The sequence below is a fragment of the Tursiops truncatus genome, chromosome 2, assembly GCF_011762595.2.
Source record: "Tursiops truncatus isolate mTurTru1 chromosome 2, mTurTru1.mat.Y, whole genome shotgun sequence".
NCBI lineage: Eukaryota > Metazoa > Chordata > Mammalia > Artiodactyla > Delphinidae > Tursiops > Tursiops truncatus.
The window spans coordinates 12,061,559-12,086,253 of record NC_047035.1 but is presented as its reverse complement, the minus strand read 5'-3'; the positions used below and the strand labels follow the sequence as shown (position 1 = coordinate 12,086,253).

The following is a 24,695-nucleotide window of genomic DNA, read 5'->3' as shown; positions in this document are numbered from 1 at the left end:
TCATTTTCATGCTGGTTAAGCCAGTGATTTAATCTAATTATTTTTACTCCTGTTTGGGACATGAGAGTGATGCTGTAACACCTAGACATTTCAGCTGTTGTCCATGAAAGGTACACAATTCTTAGCAACTTTATTTCAAACCATAGAATTGGGGGAAAATCACAATTTTTTTATTTTTTATTTTTTTGCTTTGGTTTCTGGCACTGGGTGGTTTCTAAAACACAGAAGTCGAAATGATAGACATTTGAAGCTATTTAAATTACTCCCCAGCCTTCCCATCTAGCTTTCATAGTTTCAGAATAAACGTCAGGGCTCAGAATATGGGGTTATTTTTAACCGGGGTAGAAAGCAAAGGGAGAATGGCATGTTTTGAGGCATTTTTTTTTTCCTTTTTGAAAAATTCAATTCACAGTTTCTATTCCCTAAAGAGAATCAACTAATTAAAAGGTTTAAGAAAGATCAGCATCTAATGGAAGGACTTGTCTGTCAAACACTCTCCGTCTGGGAAGGGTCACGGTTCAGCGTCCAAGCAGCAGTTTGAAAAGCCAGGAGCTGAGAAAGGAGGGCTAGCCACACCATCTCCTGGGCATCCTTCCGGGCAGAGCTCATCCTAGCAGCTCCTGGGTTTGTGTCAGAAGGGAGGTGGAAGGCCAGGTACTCATCACTCAACGGGCATTTCCTGAACACCTGTCTTGTGCCAGGACCTGGCAGCCCACAGACGTGACCAGTGCAGCCAGACCAGAGCAGACTGGAGAAGTTGCCAGGGCTGGACCACGCAGGGTCTCGAAGACCTTGATAGGGTTCTGGGCGTTTCTCCGAAGAGTAGTTGAAAGCCATTGAGGAGTTCTAAGCCAGAAATGCCTGTGGAAAACAGAAAGGAGCAGATTGAGAATGGTCGTGGGGAGGTCAGGCAGAAGGCGGGTGCAGTGGTCCAGCCAGAGTGGATGCAGGTGGGGGAGATGAGGAAGCTGATGGACTCGAGAGCTGTTTTGGAAGTAAGATTGTGGAGGATTGGCTAAAAGAGGGCAGAGTGTACCAGTTAGCTTTCAGTGCAGGAAATAGAAACCATTCTCAATATTTTCAACAGAAAGGAATTGAATTCAGGGAATTAGGTCCTTACAAAATTGCAGGAAGGGCCAAAGGAGCAGGAATTGGAAATGGAATATTCAAATTCAAAAACATCTTATGTGCAAATAAGGAAGTAGATGCTATTGTCAGGAGAGCCTGTCCACACTTAGATCTCCGAAGCCTTGGTTGCCAGAGGAATAACACCTCTCCCTCTTTTCTGTCCTCTGAATCTGCTAGGTTGGCCGAACCTCCTTCTCATTCAGAACCCTAGCTGCATGGTAGGTCAGGTTCCACAGAATAGGAAACAGGGCACAGCCTGCACACCCGTACCTAGTGTTCTCGACAGGAAGGCTCATGGAAGGAAGTCGAAATGGATGCCGAGTGCCCACTGGCCTGTCCACTTATCACAGGGTATGAGGGAGGAGGAGGTCGTCAAGGATGCCACCAGACCAACATGGAGGGTGGGCCGTTCGCTGGGGACGGGTTTAAGGTATTTATAAGGTAGCCAGAGAGTGATGTGCCGTTGCCAGCTGGGTATGTTAGGTCTTGAGCTCAGGAAAGACTGAGATCTGGGAGAAGTCTGCAGAGATTAGAAGGTCAAAGCCAGGTCACCTGGAGAGAAGAGGGCTCAGGGCAGATCCCCTGGAACCCCAAGGTTCGGGGTCCCACAGAGGAGGGGGCCCTCTGAAGGAGACTAGGCAAGTGAGGACAGCGTGAGGTCAGAGAAACTAAGAGAGAACATTGCAAGAAGGTGGAGTCACACAACAGTGTGGGTGAACCTGAATGTATTTCGCTAAATGAAAGGAGCCAGACCAAAAAGGCTCTATATCCCGTGATTCCATTGATCCGACATTCTGGAAAAGGCAACACATCAGGGGTTGGGATTCGGGGGAGAGTTCAACTACAAAAAGGCTGCAGAAGGGAATTTGGGGGTGGGGGAACTCTTCTGTCTCAGAGGCTTGAGAACCCATAGAAATGCACATCACAACGAACAAATCTTACTGTATGTAAGATGGATGGGTGGATGGATGGATGGATGGGTGGGTAGATAGATAGATAACACATACATTCATTCATACATATGTTCATTCGTACATAAAAGAAGTGGTCAGTTTTATTAAATGTTTCAAGGAGGTCAAGGAAAATGAGTGACAGGTTTCCCCAGGATCCACAGGACAGTGGGCTAGGCCTCTGTATGAGTGGGTCCTGGGCTATAAGTGGAATTGACCTAAGACATGCAGTGTGTATTCCTCCTTTTGAGAGCATGAGTTCTTGACACGGCCCTTGGAGCTTCCAGGAATACAGAACCTGCTCCTTGGATAAAGGAGACCTTAGTCCCGAGATGTGCCCCTCTTGTGGGTAAAATGCTTGGATGGAAAGAGCCTGGTGTTGGTTGGGCTCCCAGCCTGGGTTCTTCTCTCACCTGTGCCAAACAGTGGTTGTATGAGTGCAGGTGAATGCTTAAGCCTCGCAGAGCCTCCATTTCCTCATCAACAAAATGGGAATAATGATCTTCTCAGGACTGACCTGGCAGATTAAAGGACTTTGAAAAGTCAGTAACGCAGCCTCCAAAACTTGACGAGGGTGCCACTCTCTCCATGGGCTTGCTGCCCGTCCCACCTCCCCCAGGTCAGTAACCCCTGGCTTCCTTCATGCCCCACATCACAGCAGGCTTCTTCCTGTCTCTCAATCATTTGTTGCCTTATTGGACCCTCACCAGCCCGTTAAGGGCACATCCTCAAGGCTAAGCCCCTAGCCTAGCACCTGGCACATAGTAAATGCTCAAGAAGCATGTATTGACTTGAACTCGTTCAGGATCAGGGTGTCTGCCATCCTGATAACCTCCTGCTTTCTGAATGACTTTGGCTTTCTCCAGAAGTTCCCAACACTCTCCCAGGTGAAGAGCTGCCAGACCTAAGGATGCTCACAGATGCAACAGGTTCTCATCCACCTGCTCCCAGAGAGCCCATCACCTGCCGCGTGGGGCTTAGTAAATACTTGTTGAACAAATTCATACATTTTGGAACTAGCAGCATTGTTGGCCAAAGTATAGAGCCTTGAAAGGGCAACATAAATTCGGGGTTTCTGAAATATAATGGCGTCACCCATGTAACTGTGTGTGTCAACAGGAAAGGTCAAGGGTGCGCTAGGGGTCTGGCTTATAAGGTGTTAGAGAACTTAGTAGCTAGTGGTGGGGAAGGGATGGCAGATGTCCCCTGGGACCTTACATTTCCCCCCTCAATGTCCAGGAAGGCAACTGGCAGGAAAGACCTCCCGCCCCAGTTCCCCCCTGCCCTGCACACAGTGGTGGGGGGAAGTTCCAGAACCAAGAGTGACGGAGAAACCAACTCTGGGCTCCGAGGTCCACAGGAAAGAATGCTAAAAGAGGGGTGGGGAGTGGCTGCTGGGTCGCTGGCAGCTTTATCTCCCCTCCTTCTCCTCCCCTGCCTGCCCCCGGGTGTGGACGTTGCTGGAATCATCTCTGGTTCCCTGAGCTCAGCTCCACCTGCAGACACATCTCTTCCCTACACCCACCAGATTTCTGCGGCTTAAAGGCTTACGCGTGACCTCGAAAGCCGCTTGTGTGCGCCCTGTTGATTCCTCTCTTCTCCCTGGTGGGGATTTGAGCAGATAGGGCAGACTCGGCCCCTCTCAGACCCGCAAGCATCCCACCGTTGAACGTGGCCGCGGGCCCCCAATCCCAGCAAGCCCAAGAGAGGAGAAGAAGGTTTTCTCAGGAAGCTGGGATTAAACTGCACCAGCATTCACATCCTAACATGGCCGGTATAATCACGCTTGCTCTTTCCCCCACTAAGCTGATCTCATCTTCTCTTTTGCTTTCACAAAGCAAGGCTCATCCTCTGGAACAGTGGGCACAGACCTGGTGTGGAGGGAGGAGTCCGTAAGTCAACAATCCTCAGAGTGATGGCAGCCTAGCTGGGATAAGTGCTGTGCATACACTATCTGTATCACTTAATCCTTACAGCAGCCTGGCGGGCGGGTTCTGTAGCGTCCCCATTTATAGGTGAGGTAACAGTCCTGCGGTGTTAAACAACTCGCCAAGGTCATGCAGGTAACAAGTAAGGGACAGAGGCACTTCCTGAAACCTAAGCTACCTGCTTCTAAAAACAAAGCCTTAAGCCGCTGTATAGGCTGCCTGCAGTTTAAAATTGCTGCTGTTGAAATAGAGACACAGACGTAAAGAATGGACATGTGGATACCAGGATGGGAGGAAAGGGGGAAGGGATGAACTGGGAGATTGGAATTGACATATACACACTACTAGATAACTAACGAGAACCTACTGTATAGCACAGGGAACTCTACTCAATGCTCTGTGGTGACCTAAATGGGAAGGAAATCCAAAAAGAGGGGATATATGTACACGTATGGCTGATTCACTTCACTGTACAGCAGAAACTAACACAACATTGTAAAGCAACTATACCCTAATAAAAATTAATTAAAAATAATAAAAATTAAAAAATTGTTGCTGTTGATGACGAAGTTGGGAGGGGTAGAGTTCCTGCTGCATGTGCTCCATGGTCTCTACACCCCATCCCCTGTATGCCAATTTCTAGAGGATTTGACTCTTAAACTGGGGAGTGGGCTGGTCCCAGCTGCCAGCTGCCAACGAGGGAGGGCAGGGTGGCCATCTCCCCGCTTGCAGCCGTTGCTATCCATGGCAGGGCATGCACACGCAGTAACGATGACTATTTCTCCACCTTGCGTGGCAGCAGATTGCCACTGAAGAAATAGAAGGACAGAGAGGTGAAACGACTCGGCCAGGGTCCCACAAGCTGATGGGTAGTTGAATCAGGACCCAATTCAAATCTTCCATTTCAAGTCAGTGCAGCATGATTTCTATCCATGTTAGAGGCAGCCCTTAACCCTGGACGAGGAACTCAGGATCCCCCTCCTGGGTCCTGGCCTATATGGTCCCTGAACTAGTCACTCCCCCGCTGAGTCTCATCTGGAAAACAGGGACATGTGTGGCTGCAGTGCCTGCCTCATGGGCTCAGGGTGTGTCCAGAAGACTTGGGTGGGTACAGAGGGTGATTAGCAGCTGGTAGCTCTGCCAGTCACTCTGTCTCTACTGGCAAAATTCAGACCGTGATGGCATTCACTCCCCTCTACAGCCCTCCAGTGTACGCATGGGGTCACGGAGCAAGGCGCTTTGGCTGAACCATTAGAAGCCTGTTCCTACCAAGGACAAAGCCATTTACAACCCGCGTTCCCTCTCTGCTGGAGCCCAGACGATAATGTCCTTATGGCAGAAAGGCAGCATTACTGGATTCTAATTTTCCAAGAGTGCCCAGTGTTGGATAAATCACTGCTTTGGAGAATCAAAAACTGGCTCGAAGTTTCATGGCAGAAATGTCTGCTTGATCTGCCCTGAAATATCCCAGACAGTTACATTTCTCCTGGAAACAAGGTCCAGGACGCAGGAATGTCGAGTTACTGCCTTTATAATTCTCCATCTCTGAGCCGACAAGCCTTGAAGTAGACCCATGCCCTTGAACTGGCAGCAGCAATTCTGTTAAAGAAGTTTGATTACAGGGGGAAAAAAAGTGAAAGAATCTATGTTTCATTAAATGCTGCTTGTTTTAAAGTGGGAACATGGTCTGGGAGTCTGGGGAGCTAATGTTTTCTGGGCCTTGTTGGGAGAATCTCATCTTAAACAGAAGAGTTTTCTGTTTTAAGGGAGAAACCATCCTTTCAGAGCTTAGAGCCAAATTATATTTACAGAGAAGGGATTTTTGTCCTGGAAGTTTCTAAGCGTTTATCAAGTGCCCACTCTGAACCAGGTATCATTCTAGGCATTTAAGAGGTTTGCAAGGGTAACGAAAGCGTTCTAACAGGATGAGATGATGTAGATGGTCGATTGTCATTTTTGTTAATATTTTAGCATTGTTCATTCAACTGAATGTTAAGGTCTCTTGAGAACCTACTGTGTGCCAGGCCTGGCCGAGGCACTGTGAATGCAATGCGGGGCAATGTGGATCCCTGCCTTCCAGAAGCTTCCGGTCTCGCTGAAGTGCCAAGGACGTGGGGGTGTTTTGGTGTCTGATGGGGAACCTGCAAAAATGACATTCACAAGATAAAATGCTTACCTCTTGGTCATCTCCAATGGGGGGCGGGGCGGTGAGAAGGAATTACCCCGCCATTATAGGTGACGTTAAGGTCCAAGAGCCCATAACAGAAGCATTCTTGGGCCAAAGAAGGGCCTATGACACGGTACTCAGTGACCTGAGATGCCACCTATGCCAGTGGAAGCACACCTGGCACCTGAGTGGGCCTGAGAGGTTAGGGGACAAGGATGCTGTCAGTCCTCACCTCCTCCCTTGTTCCCGCTCGGCGTCAGGTGCCCCTCCAAGGCTTACCTAGAGCCCCGCCCCCCATGGATCATTTCCCCTGCTCTGTGTGGCACTGCTAAAAGAGTGCCCTCCCTGGGGACAGGAGAGTTTCCTAGTGCCAGCACTGCCATCCTCGACCCTGCCAACGTCACTCGACCTCTCTGGGATCTTGGCTTCCCCCTCTGGAGTGACAGGTCCATTGTGGGCAGGAGGAGAGATTGGGAGGAGGGGCTGATGGGTCTGGGACAGGCTGGAAGGGCTGTGCAAGAGGCCGCCTGTCCCTGAGCTCTGAAACGACTCTAGCGGAAGGGATAGGCCTCCCCTTTCCCCTTCACGGAGCTGCTTCTCAGTTCTGACTTGACGGCGAGGGAAGAGTATTCCACAGTCCTGGGCGGGGGGGTGGGGGGATGCAGGTTTGAAGCCCACCACAAGCTTGACACGCTGTAACAGTAAGGCACGTTATTAAAATTAGTCTCACCGCTTTACCGATGAGGAAACTGAGGCACAAAGAGGTTCAGGAACGTGTCCCTGTCGACCCAGCCTGTAAGTATTAGAGCAGAGAACTGCACTTGGCCGTGTGACCTTGGAGCCTGCCCTGCCAGGCAGGCCAGCCATCCCTGGCCTCAGCCTGCCCGTTGGCAGGGATCGTGTTGGTAACAGATCCGAGTGTGTGTTGAAGCCACTTGGAAAGCTGTCTGCTAGGAATGTGGTTGGAATCCATTGACAAAGCAAGGAACCATCCCGATTTTCTTCTTTGGTGACTTTTGGCTTCTTTATACTTTTCTTGGTAACTTTATTGAGATGTAATTCATACACCATACAATTCATCTGTTTAAAGTGTACGATTCAGGGGCTCTTAGTATTCAGAATTGTGCAAGCGTCTCCACAAACAATTTTAGAACATTTTCATGACCCCGAAAAGAAACCCTGTACCTTTCAGCTGTCACCCCCCAAACTCCATACCCTGCAGCCTTAGGCAGCCATTAACCTGCCTCTATCTCTGTGGATTTGCCTGTTCTGCACATTCTATATTAATGAGATCCTGCAATAGGCAGTCTTCTGTGAGTGGCTTCTCTCACTTAGCAAAATGTCCTCAAGCTTCCTCCATGTTGTCACATGTATCGGTACTTCATTTCTTCTTATTGCCAAATAATATTCCATTTGTATGTGTATATCACGCTTTATTTACCCACTCATCAGTTGGTAGATGTTTGGGTTGTTTTCTGCATTTGGGTTATTATGAATAATACTACTATGAACATTTCGTGTGTGGGTTTTGTGTGGACATATGTTTTCATTTCTCCCGGGAAGATACTTGGGAGTGGAATTGCTGGGTCATATGGTAACTCTGTTTAACCTTTTGAGGAACTGCCAGACTGTTTTCCAAAGGGACTGCACCATTTTGCATTCCCACTAGTAATGTATGAGGGTTCCAGTATCTCCACATCCTTGCCAACCCCTGTTATTATCTGTCTTTTTGTTTATAGCCATCCTAGTGGGTGTGAAGTGTTTCATTCTTTTTTTTTTAATTGCAAGGGATATGCAAAACATGATCAACTTTAAGGTACTAGAATATCTGGATAATTCCGTATCCAGCAATGTTTTCCTAAGAGCGCAGGTCTGCGCTGGACAGAGAAGTAGCTGGCCTCTCCCCTGGTAGTCTAACACCAGGGGGGCTCTTCAGTTCCATGGCCGACCCCCCCAGACCTCAAATGACACCCCTTGGTAACTAATATTGAATACCTTACCATGTCCTCTTGTCTTCCAGCGATTCATGAGTTCCCCGCAGACCTGTTCTCCAATAAAGAGCGACAGCACGGAGCCGTCCTGCTACATATCCTTGGTGTAAGTGGCCCTCTCGGGGTGGGATGTCCCTAAACTTCAGGCATGTGAAACCTGTCTTCAGAGCACAGTGTGTCAAAGATCTCATCCAGTCTTTGTAGAGCCCTGTGAGAACAGATGCTGGATGTGTTTTAACCACAAAGAAATGAAATCTTAAGGATAGGAAATGATTTGTTCAGTGTCACACAGCGAGTGGCCCCAGAGCCGAGACAAGGATTCGCGTCTTCTTGTGCCTCATTTTCTGCTTTTATAAAATGGGAGTGACAGCATCTTTCCCAGATGTATAAATACAAGTGAACATGGGTCAAGTCCATCAGACGTCGCAGGGCCCGTGATAAGGGCTCTGTCCCCACTTGCTATCATGATCCCCGGGATCCCCCCACATTTTACTGCCTTGACATAACTAGTTTAAGACTTTGGTGCCCTTCTTCTCAAACTTCCCTCAGTGTTAGATGAGCCTGATGACCAGTGGTGGAGTTCAAGTAGCCGTTCAAAAAGGCACAGTGAGCTCAAAACTAAATTATAGGTAAAAGCCGCTCTTCTCTGCAGGCAAACTACAGACCGCAGCCACTACCCATGTCTGTAAATAAAGTTTTATTGGAACACAGCCATTCTCACGCTTTTCTGTATCATCTGTGGCTGCTTTTAGGCTTCACTAGCAGAGCTGAGTAGCTGTGTTGGAGACTCCGTGATCCACAAAGCCAAAAAAATTTACTGTCTGTCCCTTTGTAGGAAAAGTTTACCAGTTCCATTGTTTACTGCAGGGAATGAGAGTGCTCAGGGTTTAATTTTCTACTTCGCATCAGTCACAGCAAATGTTCCTCCTGATGTGGTTCCCTGACCACCCAGCACCATCTGCTTACATATTTAAACCCAACACAGTATTCGTCTTTGCAAGAGATAATTAAGCAAGTGAAAGCTGGGATTCTCACATAGAGAGTTGCCAGCTGAGAATAATGTATGAGTGAAGTTTTAATTAACAGGATAAACCACTAGTGAAAATGAAGGTTGTGGGCAAATTTTGAGTGACAGACCTGTGTGTTATTTCTCTAATAGAGTTATTATCTTCCTAGTATCTCTGGCTCTCCCATGCCCTCTCCTTTCACTGAGGGGGTGTGGGTTTGGCGAATTAGTCCCATAGTTCTGTCCCTCTGCCTCATCAAAGTCTTGACAAAGCTTTTTTTCCTGAACCTGAGGGGACCTCAGGAATTTTGCAGGAATCTTTTAAAAAAAAATTTTTTTTTTAAATTATCTATTTATTTGGCTGTGTGGGGTCTTTGTTGCTGTGCGCGGGCTTTCTCTAGTTGAGGCGAACAGGGGCTACTCTTCCTTGCTGTGTCTAGGCTTCTCATTGCAGTGACTTCTCTCTTTTTTTTTTTTAAATAAATTTATTTTATTTATTTAGTTTTGGCTGCATTGGGTCTTTGTTGCTGCTCTCGGGCTTTGTCTAGTTGCAGTGAGTGGGGGCTACTCTGAGTTGCGGTGCGCGGGCTTCTCATTGTGGTGGCTTCTCTTTGTTGTGGAGCACAGGCTCTAGGTGCGTGGGCTTCAGTAGTTGTGGCACGTGGGCTCAGTAGTTGTGGCTCGAGGGCTCTAGAGTGCAGGCTCAGTAGTTGTGGCGCACGGGCTCCGTTGCTCCGCGGCATGTGGGGTCCTTCCGGACCAGGGCTTGAACCCATGTCCCCTGCATTGGCAGGAGGATTCTCAACCACTGCACCACCAGGGAAGCCCAGCGGTGGCTTCTTTTGTCGCGGAGCATGGGCTCTAGGCGCATGGGCTTCAGTAGTTGTGGCATGCGGGCTCAGTAGCTGTGGCTCATGGGCTCTAGAGCGCAGGCTCAGTAGTTGTGGTGCACAGGCTTCATTGCTCCGCGGCATGTGGGATCCTTCCAGACCAGGGCTTGAACCCGTGTCCCCCGAATTGGCAGGTGGATTCTTTTTTATTTTATTTTATTTTATTTTGCGGTACATGGGCCTCTCACTGTTGTGGCCTTTCCCGTTGCGGAGCACAGGCTCCGGACGTGCAGGCTCAGAGGCCATGGCTCACGGGCCCAGCCGCTCCACAGCATGTGGGATCTTCCCGGACCGGGGCACGAACCCGTATCCCCTGCATCGGCAGGCGGACTCTCTACCACTGCACCACCAGGGAAGCCCTGGCAGGTGGATTCTTAACCACTGCTCCACCAGGCAGGAACCTTTTAGTCCAGGCATTACCCAACTATGTCTGAAGAACCAAATCTAGCCTACCTCCTGTTTTTATAAATAAAGTTTTATTGGAATGCAACCACACCCATTCCATGGCTACTCTTCTACAGCACCAGAGTCAAGACAGACTGTGTGTCCTGCGAGGACTCAAATATTTACTATCTGACCCTTTAAGGAAAAGTTTGCTGAGCCCTTCTTTAGAGCAAGAAAAGGCTGGAGCTTTAGAGCCAGTTTTTGTCTGTAGCACTAAGAAGCTTCTCAGAACTTCTGTCCCAAGTGAAGGAAACAGTGGTGACATCTTGGCCCCTTTTCTCTCCAGTGTTTCTGAGGCGTCAGGGGAGCCAGAGGCCCTTCAGCCTCACGGGACACCCTTTGCCTGGGAGATGCTGTTGGGGGGAACTTCCGAGGGTGTGAATTCAGTCGGTATCCTAAGCTTTGTAGCAGCGTCTCTCCCACCTCTCTCTGTCCGCTTTACCCACACCCCCAGTATTTGTTTCCTTTTTCCTTCCCCCCCCACCAAAAGATAATGTGTCAAATTCAGCGAAAGCCACACCTGGACTCTGGTAGAGTAGGTGTCTACTCCAGGAGACATCTGCCTCAGATGCTCTGGTCACAGTTGATACATCTTCCACTTCAGTCACAGTTAATTAATTGTAAAGTTGTCATAATATCACGCTGTTTTAGCTAAAGCAGCCCAGCCTTTCCCTCTTTTGTGAATAGGCCATTCATGTCACTTTTTCTTTGAGGAAGAAATGATTTCCACCAGAGCCTAGAGTCAAATCCCATCTCCTTTCCATAGGTCCTGCTCCTTGCCTCTCCCTCCAGCGTCACATTCTTTATTTTCCACCTTATTCTCACTCTGTTCTACCTGCACCAGTGACCTTGCTGTTCCTCAAATGCATCAAACATGCTCCTGCCTCAGGACCTTTGCACTTGCTGTTTCCTGGCAGTTACAGATACTTCATTTGCCTATCTGCTCGTCCCCCACAAAGAGGCAGAGGCTTTTCCTGGCATCCTCGCCACCTATCCCTAATGGCTAGAATAGTCCCTGGCACATAAGATGAGCTCAGTAGAGCCGTGTTGGGTGGACAGGTCAGGGAAGAGTTCTGTAGATAAAACCGTCTAAAAACTACCCATCTGTTCTTCCTCTGTCATCAAACAGAAGAAACTGAGACCTAGAGATGTGACTTATCCAAAATCCCAAGGCAGATAATTCCCAGGATTAGCACTGGAATTTGGACTCTGATCCATGAGCCTCCCAGTGTAAATGGCTTGTGGATTTTAACCTGGACCGACACCAAGCAGTGTCCGAGAAAAGGCTGGGTCTCACGTCGCCGTCTGTTTTGGCAGGAGGTGGGCAGTCAGTAACAAGGAAATGATGCCTTCTCTAAAACTAACGAGGGGAAATCAGGATGATGATTATCTTAAACTCTTAAAATGGCAATTTTAAATGCTTTCCCCCTTGGCGCTTAAGATTAGGATCTTGCCTTTTGAGGGCCTATCGTGGTGCTGAAGAGAGAGCTGCTTCTTTAAGAAGCACAGGACCCTGTGGCATGAGTTCTAGTCCCCGCCACTGCTCAGCAAGTGATGTCTCCTGTCTGGGCTTCAGTTTCCCCATCTGTCAGTGAGGGAATTGAGGAATCATATCTCTGTGGTGCTGGAATTTTCCTCGGTGCCTCCCTCTGGTCTCCTGGCCTCTGCCCGAGCAGGCTGGTTTGGAGGGTGATGGACGCCTGGCCGTGCCCATCAGTGGCGGGAGTTCTGGCTGACGCTCTCTGTCTCCCCATTTCCTTCGCAGGCTCTGTACATGTTCTACGCCTTGGCCATAGTGTGCGATGACTTCTTTGTTCCGTCTCTAGAGAAGATCTGCGAGGTACGTGGGAAGGACTTAGGACCCTTTGGCAAAAGCCTGGGTGAGGGGCTGGGGGTGATTGACACGTGGCGTGTCGGTACCAGGCCAAGAAGGACCGGGGCGGGGAGCAGGCCCAGGCAGAGGCAGGGAGGGGCAGGACAGGATGTAGCATGGTTTGGGTTCGGCTAAAAGCTATCACAGGTGCTTCAGTGGCTGAACCACTGCGGCACCTCCTCTGTGGCAGGGCTGAGGTGGCCGGGCTTCTTCCTGGGGTCAGCGATGAGCCCCCACCCCATTTTCCATCAAGCCCAGAGCTCCAGCCCTTGCGAGGACCCCTTCTGTAGCAAGCTCAGTGGGGAGGTTGTGCTGGCCCAGGGATTGGATGCTGCAGTGGCTTCAGAGCCCAGGCTGCCCAGGAGTGCCTTGGGAGGTGAGGGCAGGAGGAGGCCGAACCCTGCTCTGAGCCAGCCTGCCCAGGGGCCTTCTGAGAACCACAGGTGGGCACCTTCGAGTTGGCATTCAGGTGGGCCCAGAATCTCCGTGGTTTTCCCGAGCACCCGAAGCCTCCAGCCCCACATTGCAGATGAGAGGATGGGCCTTTGTGGCCAGAACACAGCGTTGCCAAGCGGAGTGGGCCTTGACGGTTCCAGCCCTGTCCCGTGCTGGCTCAGCCCTGGGGACAGGATGTGAGGGTCTGTTTCAGTGAGCAGCCAGGTGTCGGGCCTGCCACTGAGAAGGCCTTCTGGGATGCAGGAGCCAGGCTGTGCATCCGAGGCCTCCACATCCCACAACCTGACGTGTGGAGGTCCGCTTGGTACCCAAGGTCTGTGTGAGCACCAGAGGAGATGGGCGCTAAACTGGTGGACTCCCCGCTGAGCACCAGACCCTGTGCTAGGCATCCAAAGATGGAAAAGACCAACCTCGTCCTCGTCATCCAGTGGGGAGGCAAGCGCATGGACCTCAGACCCTCACTGCGTGATGCGTGTTTCAGCTCCTCTGTCCCAGGGGAGTGGCTGGCTCGTGGGAGCCACTTAGAAAGACTTCATCAAGGAGACGTTTAAGGGCTCAGAGCGCGAACAGCAATGGACAGATGGGGGAAGGGGACAGGCGATTCTGGGTTGAGTGCCTGGCAGTGTGGAGGAGGTGCAGGGAGGAGAGGCCGCAACGCCAGCTGCCGTGCTGCTCCCCTGCGCTCTCCCTGGCTGCCAAGTGTCCAGTTAGCATGTTTACTGCCCCCACCTCACAGCCCTGAGGGTCTGCGGTCGCTTCTGTTTCAGAAACTCCATCTGAGCGAAGATGTGGCTGGAGCCACCTTCATGGCTGCAGGAAGCTCGACGCCAGAGCTGTTTGCCTCTGTAATTGGTAAGAAGTCCCATCGCCCCAAGACGCAGGATGCAGAGAGAGCCCAGGTTTGGTGTCCAGACCAGTGTGGGCATTTGTCAGCTCTGAGTCTCAGTTTTCTCATCCGTAAAATGGGAGAAGTAGAGAGATAGAAAGTGAATTAGTGGTTCCCAGGGGTGTGAGGTGGAGTGGGGTACTAACAGGTATGGGGTTTCTTTTGGGGGTGAAGTGAATGTTCTAAAATTAGACTGTGGTGATGACTGTATAATTCTGTGACTGGACCAGAAAACACTGAATTGACATTTTAAATGGGTGAATTTTATGGCATGTGAGTTACATCTCAATAAAGCTGTTCAGAAAGTGGGAGCATTAGAGTAGCCGGTCCCTGAGGGCACCTCCACCTCTGGTTTTGCTGTCCTCAACCGCAGTCGCTGGTGTTCTCTGGTAGTAAGAACAGCTTCCCTCCATTCATGGGGTGGGGGACACAGAGCCGGCCCGGGTCTAAGGAAGCGGAAGGCCTGGGCTTTGCAGAGGAGTGTCTGTGCCTTTCTCTTTCCAGGTGTGTTCATCACTCACGGAGATGTCGGGGTTGGGACCATCGTGGGGTCTGCTGTGTTCAACATCCTGTGTATAATCGGAGTCTGTGGACTGTCCGCAGGGCAGGTCAGTGGTCTCTCTCTCCGTACGAAATGACATAGGGACAGTGCGGGGAGACCCAAGGCCCAGCCCTAGCCGAGCCCGTAAGTGCTGTGGCTGTCAGAAACGGTTTCCTCTCCGAACCTGCTTCCTCACGTGTAGCAGGGCTGTCCTTCCTTCCTTCCACCGGTGGGTCTGAGAGCAGAAAGAGCGTCAGCTCCGTGGCTGGTCCAAGGGGGGAGCGTTCATTCAACAGCAGTAAATATTTAAGAGGCGTCTCCTGTAACTCTGACCCTGAGCTAGACTTGGCACGTATTTGGGGCCCGCCTTCGGCCTCCCCACAGGACGCACGAAGCTGGCTTGTTGTTGAAACCCCATCGCATCTTCCTGGTCCTCAGAGCCCCAGGGGGACATTAGACTCAATCTCAGAGAGTCAGGCTCAAGGGTAGGCCCCGCCTGGCCAAGGGAGTTAGAGGTAGGCAGCCGGTCACCCCCGGAAGGTTCGAACATCGGAGGGAAGAGTGAGTGCCTCTGGCCTCTCCCCCGACACATGGCTTCTGCTGGGAAACATGCCACGTGGTCACCTTGGAGGAACAGGGGGCAGCTTTGCCATCACTTAGGAACATGATGTGGTATCATTCCGTCCCCAAATGTGACAAAGAGCACAGGGTGGCCTTGAACGGCCAGACAAGATGTGGTTCTGGTGGCACAGTTAAGATGAGCTCCGTGGACATGTGTCTGCACCTGCAGGGGTCTGGGGGTGGTGGGAGCCCCCCAGCAGTGTCCCCTGGCCCCCCCAGCCAGTAACAGCTGATGTCCCTTTGCTCAGCAGGTCATCCGCCTGACGTGGTGGGCCGTGTGCCGAGACTCTGTGTACTACACCCTCTCTGTCGTTGTGCTCATTGCCGTGAGTTACCTTCCCCCCCCACCCCCGCCCGTGCGAAGGCACCGGGGCCCTGCCCACCTCTGTCCCTGGCACTAGAAACAGAGAACCCACGGCGCCCCTACCCTGGGGTGTGCTGGCCACTCATTGCAGTCATGTGGACCAGTCTCCCTCCACCGTGCCTCCCTGTCCCGAAAATCTCATGCCTGATGCTTTGCTTACCCATCACATCCAGGTACCACCTTGAGGGCACAGAGGCCTTGAAAAAGCTAAAGAAGGCGTCATACGGTTGATGCAGTTAAGCTCAAGCACATGCCCTCAGAGGCCTTCAGATCCTCACTTAGAGCCCATTTACTGAAGAGCAGAGTTTCTGGTGTCCCACCTTACCGCGGAGCAGGGAAGAGAGCCCAGCTGGGAGCAATCAGGGCTGGCAGCTGGGAGCAAGGATATGGGCAGAAAAGGCAGAGGGACTGAAACAGAGATCCCTGAGGGCTCGGGTACATCATGGCACATGACAGTGACACAGCCCATGACACAGGTTACTGCCATCCAGAGGGGAACAGCTTCCATCCAAAAGGAGCTTTAAAGTGAGGGCATGAGGGCAGGTCATTTTCAAGAGGGCAGATGCACATGGCATGCCCAGATTTCAGAGTATGGAGCGTGCCCTAGAGTGACAGTTCTCAACCTAAGAACATCTAGAGCCAACTGGATTTGATAATCATGACCCTTGTATTAGTTATCTGTTGCTGTGTAACAAATTTCCCTCAACACTCAGCAGTTTAAAACAGCAAACCTTTCTTGCTTCCATTTTCCATGCATCAAATCTGGGAGTGGCTTAGCCGAGCCCTCTGGCTCACGGGTGTCGGCCAGGGTATAGTTATGTCAAGGCTCCCGTGGGCAACGATCTGCTTTCAGGATCACTCGCTAGGCTGCAGGCCGGCCTCGAGCTGTTCCACAGTGCAGCTCTCGGCATGGGGACTGGTTTCCCTCCCAGCAGGGGCGAGGAGGCACCAAGCTGAAAGCCACAGTCTGCTTGTAACCGAATCTCGGAAGTGACAGCCCATCACTGTTGCCATATTCTGTTACGAGCAAATCCCTAAGTTCAGGCCACGCACACAGGCGAGCATGAAGATCAGGCAGTGGGATCATTGGGGCACCTGAGAGGCTGCCCACCACACCCCCCAAAAATGAAAGTTATAGATAAAACTATATACCTATACACAATTTTACAAAATCAATATAATGCCCAAACTATACCATAAAGGACAAATAAAAGTAATTCATAATAAAAGAATACATCTTTCAATGTGTAAATGTTTGGGCATGAAGGTGCTAGAATGCTGAATGATGTGATCCGTTGCCCCCATATGGGAAATCTCCTGGCCCTACAGCTACCAGTGCAGACTGAGGCTGGTATGCTGGGCTGGCGACCCCGTGAGTGGAGCCGACCTTGATGATGTGATTTTCCAAAATTATAAATGACTCCTGATAAAATCCTAAACAGAGCCAAGTACCATCATCCCTCCGTTTGCATGACAGTTAACTCACTAGAAAATTAAGTATTTATTAAAACCGTGTAAGAATACTTTGATTTGCAAAATGGAATTAAGGTTGAGGCTCAGGTCATTTTTTTTTCTACTTGCCTAAATGTCTAGCAGGACATTTAAGACGTGTGCCAAGTACGGAAGAACTCCTCCGGTAGAACCATTTCACATGCTCTAGGCTGACTAGTACCCCGGGCCTTCACTGCCTCTAAATGCCAGTAGCCCTCCATTGGGTTATAAAAGCTGAAACTATCCCCGTAAATGTCCCCCAGGTTTCCCAGGTGGTGGCACTGAGCTCCCCTCTATTGAGTGCCTCTTCCTCAGAGGCTTGAGTCTGGGGAGCCTCACAGCAATGCCCAGCCAGGAGGACCCTCTCCGAAGTGACTTCCCAAAGCAGATTCTGTGTGTGCTGCCTGCCGTGACAGCCAGGAGAGGGGTACAATGGGCCCAAGTCCAGACAACATCCCCCTGGTCTCTCCTGGCATCCCGTGTCTCCAAGATCAGATTGGTGGGCACTGCCCCTCCACCTTCCTGTGCGCACTGGGCCTGGCTGAGGCGGTCACAGGATTCCTCCCCTGGACCACGGAAGCATCATTCATCCGTGTCCCACGTAGGCAATGCTGGGTGGAATTGCTGGGCAATGTCAGTGCCCTCTTAGGAAGCCACGGCATCCCCACCATCACCCCTGGCCTCCTTTCAAATGGTACAAATGGGTCCTTTGCCCTCAGAGTTTCCAAAGGGGTTACTCTTTATTTTTTAAAAAATAACACCCCTTCCTCCCCACCCACACACACAGAGGTACCACAGATTGATCGATCGATCGATAGATAGATAGATAGATAGGTAGATAGATGATAGATAGATGATAGATAGATAGATAGGTAAGTAGGTAGATAGACACAACATACATACATACAGAGATGCCTTTTCAGTTTTTAAGAGTCTTGATTTCAGCAACTCTGTTCCATTAATGAGGGCAGACCCCTGCCAGGTTGGCCCCAGTGGCTACTTGGACTGTTGGTAGCACAGGCCAGTTCTCTTTGGAGACCCACCCTAGACCTCATACTGCAGCATCTACTGACCAAGGTTTCCACTAAGGAAAGGTCACCTTCTCTGTCTGAGAAACCCAGACATGGAGAGAAGAGCCAGCTTTCTGTGAAACACATAACTAGCCTATGTGTTGGCTCTGGGCGCTTAGAGGTCTGCGTTTGTTCTTCTTTTGGAATAAATCTGTCGCCCCGCCCTTTGTTTCTTTTGCCTTCCAGTTCATATATGACGAAGAAATTGTGTGGTAAGTTTTCAAAGTTTGTTTCTCGTTGTTCCTTTTTTGTTAGTATCCTTGCTTGTCGGGTTCATTGAAGCTTTTTTAAAATTATTTTTACAAACATAAGTTTATGAACTTGTGAAAGTAAAAAGGGTATCATTCTAAGCAGTCATGCCTTTATTTATCCTTTCAAAGTGACAAAGATTGTTTCCCTTAGTATTCCCACCCTGCCAGATATCAAGATATATTATAAAGCTAAAATAAAGAAAACAGTATGGTGTTTTGCACAGGGATAAGCATAGGCCAATATGGAACTGAGAACCCAGTAATGGGCCCAGTTCTGGGCTGGGGGATACGACAGGAATCATGACAAGGTAGTGAGTTGGGAGAGGCGGGAGCGGTCCTCATACTATAAAAATGAGAAATTCGTATAGAATAAAATAACATCAGCTCGTTCCCTCACACCTTATACAAGAATAAATCCCAGAGGGATTAAAGATCTCGCTGTGAAAAGCAAAATTAAAACAATTTAGGGTAGAATATAGGGACTCATCTTTATTATATGGAGGTAGGAAGTGATTTTTTAATCAAGATGCATAAAGCACAAACTTCTAAAGAGGTTGATGTTGCCACTCTAATTATAGGGCATGAATGTATCTTACATCCATAAGCCATAAAAACGGTTCTGTTCATTGACCATGATTCAGGTCTGCATCCTGTATGAGGTTATTTGTTGGGCATAGATTCAGGAGAACTGATGCGAGCGGCTGCGTGCTATGGGCCCAGAGCATCCTGGTTCTGGGTCCTAACCCACCGTGTGAGCCAAGAAGTCTCTCCCTTTCTGGGTCTCCTTTTCCTCATCTGCAGATGGAGTTTTGAGGGGGTGGTCGGGTCATCTACAGACCCCTTTGTGGCTCTGCTGGGCTGTGGGCTAGCAGAGGAAGAGCTCCCCAAGATGACTGTAGCTCATGTCAGGCACATAGTAGGTCTTCAGGACACACTTGTCAGATGACCCAACAAATTAAGCTGTGTGACTCCTCAGAGGCTTGTGTTCTGAGCTACAAAAATCCCCACCATGTGTGGGGTTGAACGCTGGTTCTGCAGGACGGTGATAAGAGTGCACCCCAGAAAGACCCCCACCAAGCCCAGCCCCTGTGTCTGGCCCAGGAGGCTCCTGTGACTGGCCCATCTCTTCAGGCAGTTCTTAGGGTCCCTTCCCACCTGCACCCACAGCTTCTCCTGTCGCTGGCCAGAATCTCGGGTGACCATAGGGGCTCTTAGCATCATGACTCCAGGCTCCTCCCCTCCCTGAGTCTGGGATGAGGTGGCCCTGGGCCCTCCTTTTTCTAGGTAGCTGGGGGCACTCCTCCTGAGCCGTGTAGATGAGACCCCCTGTAGTTGAGAAGGCCCCACCCTCAGCCTTCTCTGTTACCAAGCGAGCTTCAGACCGCAGGACGGCTGGGGGCTGGGTGGCTCACCCGCATGCCTGGGTCCTGGGCCGGGCGCTGGGTCGAGGAAGGTGAGAGGACCACGCCCCCTGCTCCGCCCGCCGCGCCGGGGTCACTCCCAGCCTTCAGGCCGCGGGCCTCCCAGCTCTAACCAGTCTCCTTTCTGTCTTTGAGGTGGGAAGGCCTGGTGCTCATCGTCTTGTACGTGTTTTACATTCTGATCATGAAGTAAGTGCCCTTTCTCCTCTTCTGGGCTGTCTCACCCCTGGCCTCACATCCTGCTGTAGCCTTTTGTCCGAGCAGGAAGAAAACCTCCTTCAGCCCTTGCGGTCACTTCTGGCCACCCCAGTTCTCTGGGGGACACCCTACTGGGGCAGCCAGAGTGGGAGAGAGATAGTCAGCCTCTGTGTTAGGGTGCTGTCGCACTTGGGCCGGGGTAGGTGGCTGGCTGGTCAGGGGGAGGTTGAGGCCCCTCCCAAAACAAATAGCAAGAGGGGACCTCTCTCCCAGCCCGGTCCACACTCCCGGCCCGTGCCGCAGGGTGACGGCTCGTTTGTGCTGACTCTATAAATCGCCTGATAATTTAATGCCACTCTTTTGAAAGAGCCGGACACCTCCATTTTGTCAGACTTCATAAAATGCCACCTCTCGGGGCTGCCACCTTGCGCAACTGCACCGGGCACCGCTTGTAGTTGTAAAGATGCAGACCTTGGCGCCAGGCTTGTGTACCCTGAGACCCTCCAGAAGCTGCCCAGGTCAGAATCATCTCAAAGCTACCCATGATGAATTAACATTCAGCCATAAGAAGGGAAGGAAATTCTGACTCATGCCACAAATGTGGATGAACCTTGAGAACATGATACTGAGTGAAAGGGATCCAGTCACAAAAGGACAGATACTGTGCGGTTCCACTTACGTGAGGTACTGAGGAGACGCAGATTCCTAGAGGCAGGCGGCAAATTAGAGCTTGATTACCAGGTGCTTGGGCGAGGGAGTAATTAGTGACTCGTGGTGAATGGGAACAGAGTTCTGTTCGGGACACTAAAAATTCGGGAACTAGATAGTGGTGATGGTCGCACAACCTTACGGATGTAATTACTACCGCTGAATTGTGTACTTAAAAATGGAAAATAGTTAAAGTGGCAAATTTTATGTGGTATGTATTTTTCTACAATTAAAAGAAAAAAAAGGCAACCCACGAGCTAAGCCACATTCAAGTTCGTAAGTTTCTCCTCACACCTCCGCAGGTAATTAAAAAGGAAAACACCACTGAGGTTTACGACGCTCTGAATCCCCCGTTGACCTAAAACGTTTATAATGTTTTATAAAAATGGATGATAAGCTGTCAAACTGCAAGAGAATGGTCCTTAAGCCATCTCCTCTCTGAGTGCCTTGCAGTGGGGCCACCAGCCTGGCGTTTGGGATGGAGTCTGTTCTCGGTGTGGGCAGCAGTGCTGGCTGGGATGGTACAGGGAAAGGCCCCCAGGCAGCGCACGGGAGCAAGGCCGGGCCTGGGAACACCTGCTTCGAGCCTGTTCCGAGGCTGGGCTGAACTTCTTTTGTCAGGACAGGTTTATAGCGCGCAGAGGTAGGCGTCAGTCATTTTCTCGGGCTGAAGGTCTCCTATGGCCCCAGGAGGCCCGCTCAGGGGGAGCAGGCCCCCTGCGAGCACACATCATCCCAAGGTTGTGGTCAGGAGCCTCTGTCAGCTGGGTTGAGAAGCCTCAGCCCCCCACCAGCTCCCCCAGGGCCATGCTCACTGCAGGTGCACAGGGGAAGGAGGTGGGGGAGGGCCCTGCCCAGCCGATCCCGCAGCTCTGACCTCCCGCCTTAACTGACTTGCAGGTACAATGTGAAGATGCAGGCCTTTTTCACAGTCAAACAAAAGACCATTGCAAATGGCAACACGGTCAGCAGTGAGCTGGAGGATGGTAATGATTACTGTGGTAGTAGCTCTGATGACCCTTCCATGCCATTGCTGGGGCAAGGTAAGGCTGAGCAGACAGGAGCGGGCAAGCCATGTCGTTGAAAGTACTCTCCCCTTCTCTTCCGTGCACACACGCTCCCTCTGAATTGTCCCTCTTCCCCATGGCCATGGGACCCTGAATGAGGAGGGCGCGTCATTTAGGAGGTGTGGCTCAGGTGGGCGTTTACTTAGCTGGGAGAAGGATGAATCAAGAGTCCGCAGTCACATCCTTGGGGATCGCCCCAAGCCTCCCGAGGCAGTCTCAAGCCCTGCTTGGCTTTCCTGAAATGCAGTGAATTACATCTCTGACCCATGTCAAAGGCCAGTGACAGGAAGCTGAGGACTTGGGAAGGCAGAGCAGGCTCCGTCTCCCTGTGGTTTCTCAAATGCCAGGCCCAGTTCTGGAGAGCTCTGTTCTAGAGAGACCACTGGCTCCTTGCCGAGATGAACAGCAAGGCTGGGAAGGGTGCCGCGGAGCTTCGAGGACTTCCAGACCCACCCCCGAGAGCCCTGGTGGGAGCCTCTTCCCCTGGGGACGGTGGTCTGGTCTCCTCAGCTTCTCTTTGGCCCCTTGTCCGGGGGTTCTGGGCCTCCGGAGCCAGCCCGTGTCTGTCAGGTTCCCCAAATGTCTGGGCCCGACCAGCTCCTGCCTTGGAAACCTTGTCCTCAGCTCTTAATCCAGCCAGGTACCAGGTGACTCCATCTGTGGGGACAGCTGCCAGGAAGGCGAGAGAGTTCACACTCTTTCCCATCCAAGACCTGTGTTAAGTCCTGAATAGATTCTTGGAGTTAAGATCTGGAAAAAAACAGCTTAAGCTGACATTGTTGAGTTCCACCCACAGTGTTGCTAGAGGCTCCTTTAACCAGGAGAGAGCCCCTTGGACCAGCTACCCGAGGAGTATTTCCCCTTTGTTCCTCATGGCCTTGGGCAAGTCACCCCCTCTTTCAGGTAACTTTAATTCCTTTGTGGTGTCACTGATGTCTCAGAGCGGACTGTTGGCCAGTGTCTGGGACACGTGGAGGCCGAAATCTATATTCCGAGGCCCTCTCCCCAGCCTCCACCCTGGGGTGGGTCAGGGTAGGAGCTCCCCCCATGTGCGCTCTGGGCAAGCATGCCCTGTCCCGTCCCAGGTAACCCCCAGTAGGGAGGCACCTGTCGTGGGTGCTGAGTGAGGGGTGGATTTCTCCACGTGGAAGGAGGGAGGCTGGTGGGGAGAGGGCGTGAGTGCGGCCAAGGCTACAGCCTGGCTGCCGAGGCCTACAGGCGGGCGGGGTGAGGAAGGAGGCCTGCAGAGGGCGGGGCTGTGCCGTGTGTCCTGTTTCTCCAGCAGAGCGGGCGGCCCGGGTCTCAGAAGGGGAGGGAACAGCGTGGCTGCTGGTCTGGATTTTAGCTCCACGGACACCGCGGCGCATCCCCACCCACAGTTTCCTAAGACAGAGGCTGCTCCTGGCCGCCCTCGTCCAGGGAGATCAGTGCTCCTGGGGTCTTCTGGACCTCCGTGGCAAGAAGAGAGATTCCACGTGCAGAGTCGTTCAGGCCAGTGGGAGATAGCCGCACCCTCAGGTGCCAGCCCCGGGAGCTACCTGCCGCCCCTGTGGCTGACGGAAGAGGCCCGTCCCCAGTGCCACGGGGCAGGGACGTGAGCCACTTCCTCTTCCACGTTGATCCCAGCTGCCCCAAGGCCACAGCCCGTGCAGGGCCTTTCCAGGCGCTCCCTGGTGGCCTGTCTCCCTCACTTTTGTACCCACGGCAGTAGGATTTCCCACAAGTTTATTGCTTTTCCCCAAATTTCGAAGCCCAGGGCAGTTTCTAAAAAATTGGAAGATTAGCCACAGGATTGCCCCCAGGCACAGGGAAAGGTGCGAAGATAGGTCTCCCTCCAGCTCTTATCAGGGCGAATGCGCTTAGATAAAGGCCAAGGAGGAAAAGATTTGGGGGGTTGGGGGATGCAGGCCTGGAACTGGAGAGGTGGGAAACCCAGAGATACAGCCCCAGTTGGTGGATGCCCCTTCCCTCCCAGAGGGCCGTGTGCAGGGCGCTGTCCCCTAGAAGCAGACAGACTGACAGGGGCAGGAAGAAGGAGCGCCTGTACCATCCCGGGGGATGGGGAGGGGCCTGAGGAGACCGGGGCTTCGGGACTTTGCCTTTTCTCACGGTGCTGTCACAGAATGTTTCCAACTAGGAGCTTCTCTCCCCTGGTCCTCAGCCTTCAGGCAGGTCGTGTAAACTACCCCATCCAGGGTTGTCAAAGGTTGCTGGCTACTAAATTATTTCAGGAAGACACGTACAGGCACACCCCTGGCTTTGCTGGTATCAGCTTTGGTATTTCCCCATATATGTAAAATCAAACCTTTTTAACGCAGCCTCTTGACAGGAGAGGACACACTGCCTTTTTACCCCCACTTCTGTTAAATACCTTTATGTACTTAAATGTTCTTAAAGGTCCTACAGTTCAGCTCACCAAGTCAGCTGGAGCCAGTTTTCTCTCGAGGGGAATAGCATCCTCCAACTGTGTTCTGCGTACAGTTGTTTGGGGTTTTTTCTCCCTACAAGTTTTACACGTTTTTTACATCACACTTCAGTTCAGCTCAAGAAAGCAGAACACGGTACACCAAGAAAAGGTGACGAGCGCAAAGGCGGGAAGGCACGCCTTCGTGTCCTGTCACGGCTGGGGGTCTGGCCTCTCCTTGTTGGCTGTCAGGTGGCCTTGACCACGACCTGACAACCAAGGCCATCTTGATCACTGGCTGGGCTCACTCTGGGTCCTTTCCAAGCTGCCCTGGCCCTAGACACAACTTTGGCTTGGAGCAGGGAGAGAGGGAAGGATACCTGGCCTTAGGCTGAACTGCCGGAGAAACATGCTGTACCTGGTTGGGTTCCCTGCTGGGCCGGCGCCCTTGGCTTGGACATATCACCCTGTGCTGCCACTTGGTGGGCGGTGCCAGGACGAGGTGCCTGAGGAGTCAGGTATCATGGCTCTTCCCTCCTCCTGAGCTCGTCTGTTCCCCCAGGTGGTGCCCACGGTAGGGCTGGTTCTACCCACGGAGCCTGCGGCTGTTCTGCTGGTTCCCCCCTCCCTCTGAGGTGCAGGCTGCAGAGGAGGGAAGGAGTCCAGCTTTCCTGAAGCAGGGCGGGGCAGCGGGCACGGGGGCTCCCCGATCCTCAGAGTGGGACCGAGCCAGGAGAGGGGGCCCTCCAGAAGGCCAGAGGCCCCGAGCATCGAAGCCCCTCTACTAACACCCTCCTTCACATAACCAACCCCCTGGCATCTGGGCCACTATCGAGAATG

General features: G+C 51.6%; 1 protein-coding gene across 2 annotated transcripts in view; it reads left to right on the top strand.

Moving 5' to 3' along the window:
- SLC24A4 (solute carrier family 24 member 4) overlaps positions 1-24,695 on the top strand; it is a 172,351-nt gene that overhangs the window by 107,904 nt on the left and 39,752 nt on the right. Inside the window, exons 3-10 of one of the 2 annotated variants that reach the window (XM_033850703.2) lie at positions 8,194-8,270; positions 12,270-12,344; positions 13,601-13,685; positions 14,224-14,327; positions 15,133-15,207; positions 17,993-18,018; positions 19,614-19,667; positions 21,285-21,427. In XM_033850703.2, coding sequence (XP_033706594.1) covers positions 8,194-8,270; positions 12,270-12,344; positions 13,601-13,685; positions 14,224-14,327; positions 15,133-15,207; positions 17,993-18,018; positions 19,614-19,667; positions 21,285-21,427 — 639 coding nt within the window. Of the gene's footprint in view, positions 1-8,193; positions 8,271-12,269; positions 12,345-13,600; positions 13,686-14,223; positions 14,328-15,129; positions 15,208-17,992; positions 18,019-19,613; positions 19,668-21,284; positions 21,428-24,695 lie in introns of both variants that reach the window. The other variant, XM_033850702.2, reaches the window with a different exon arrangement.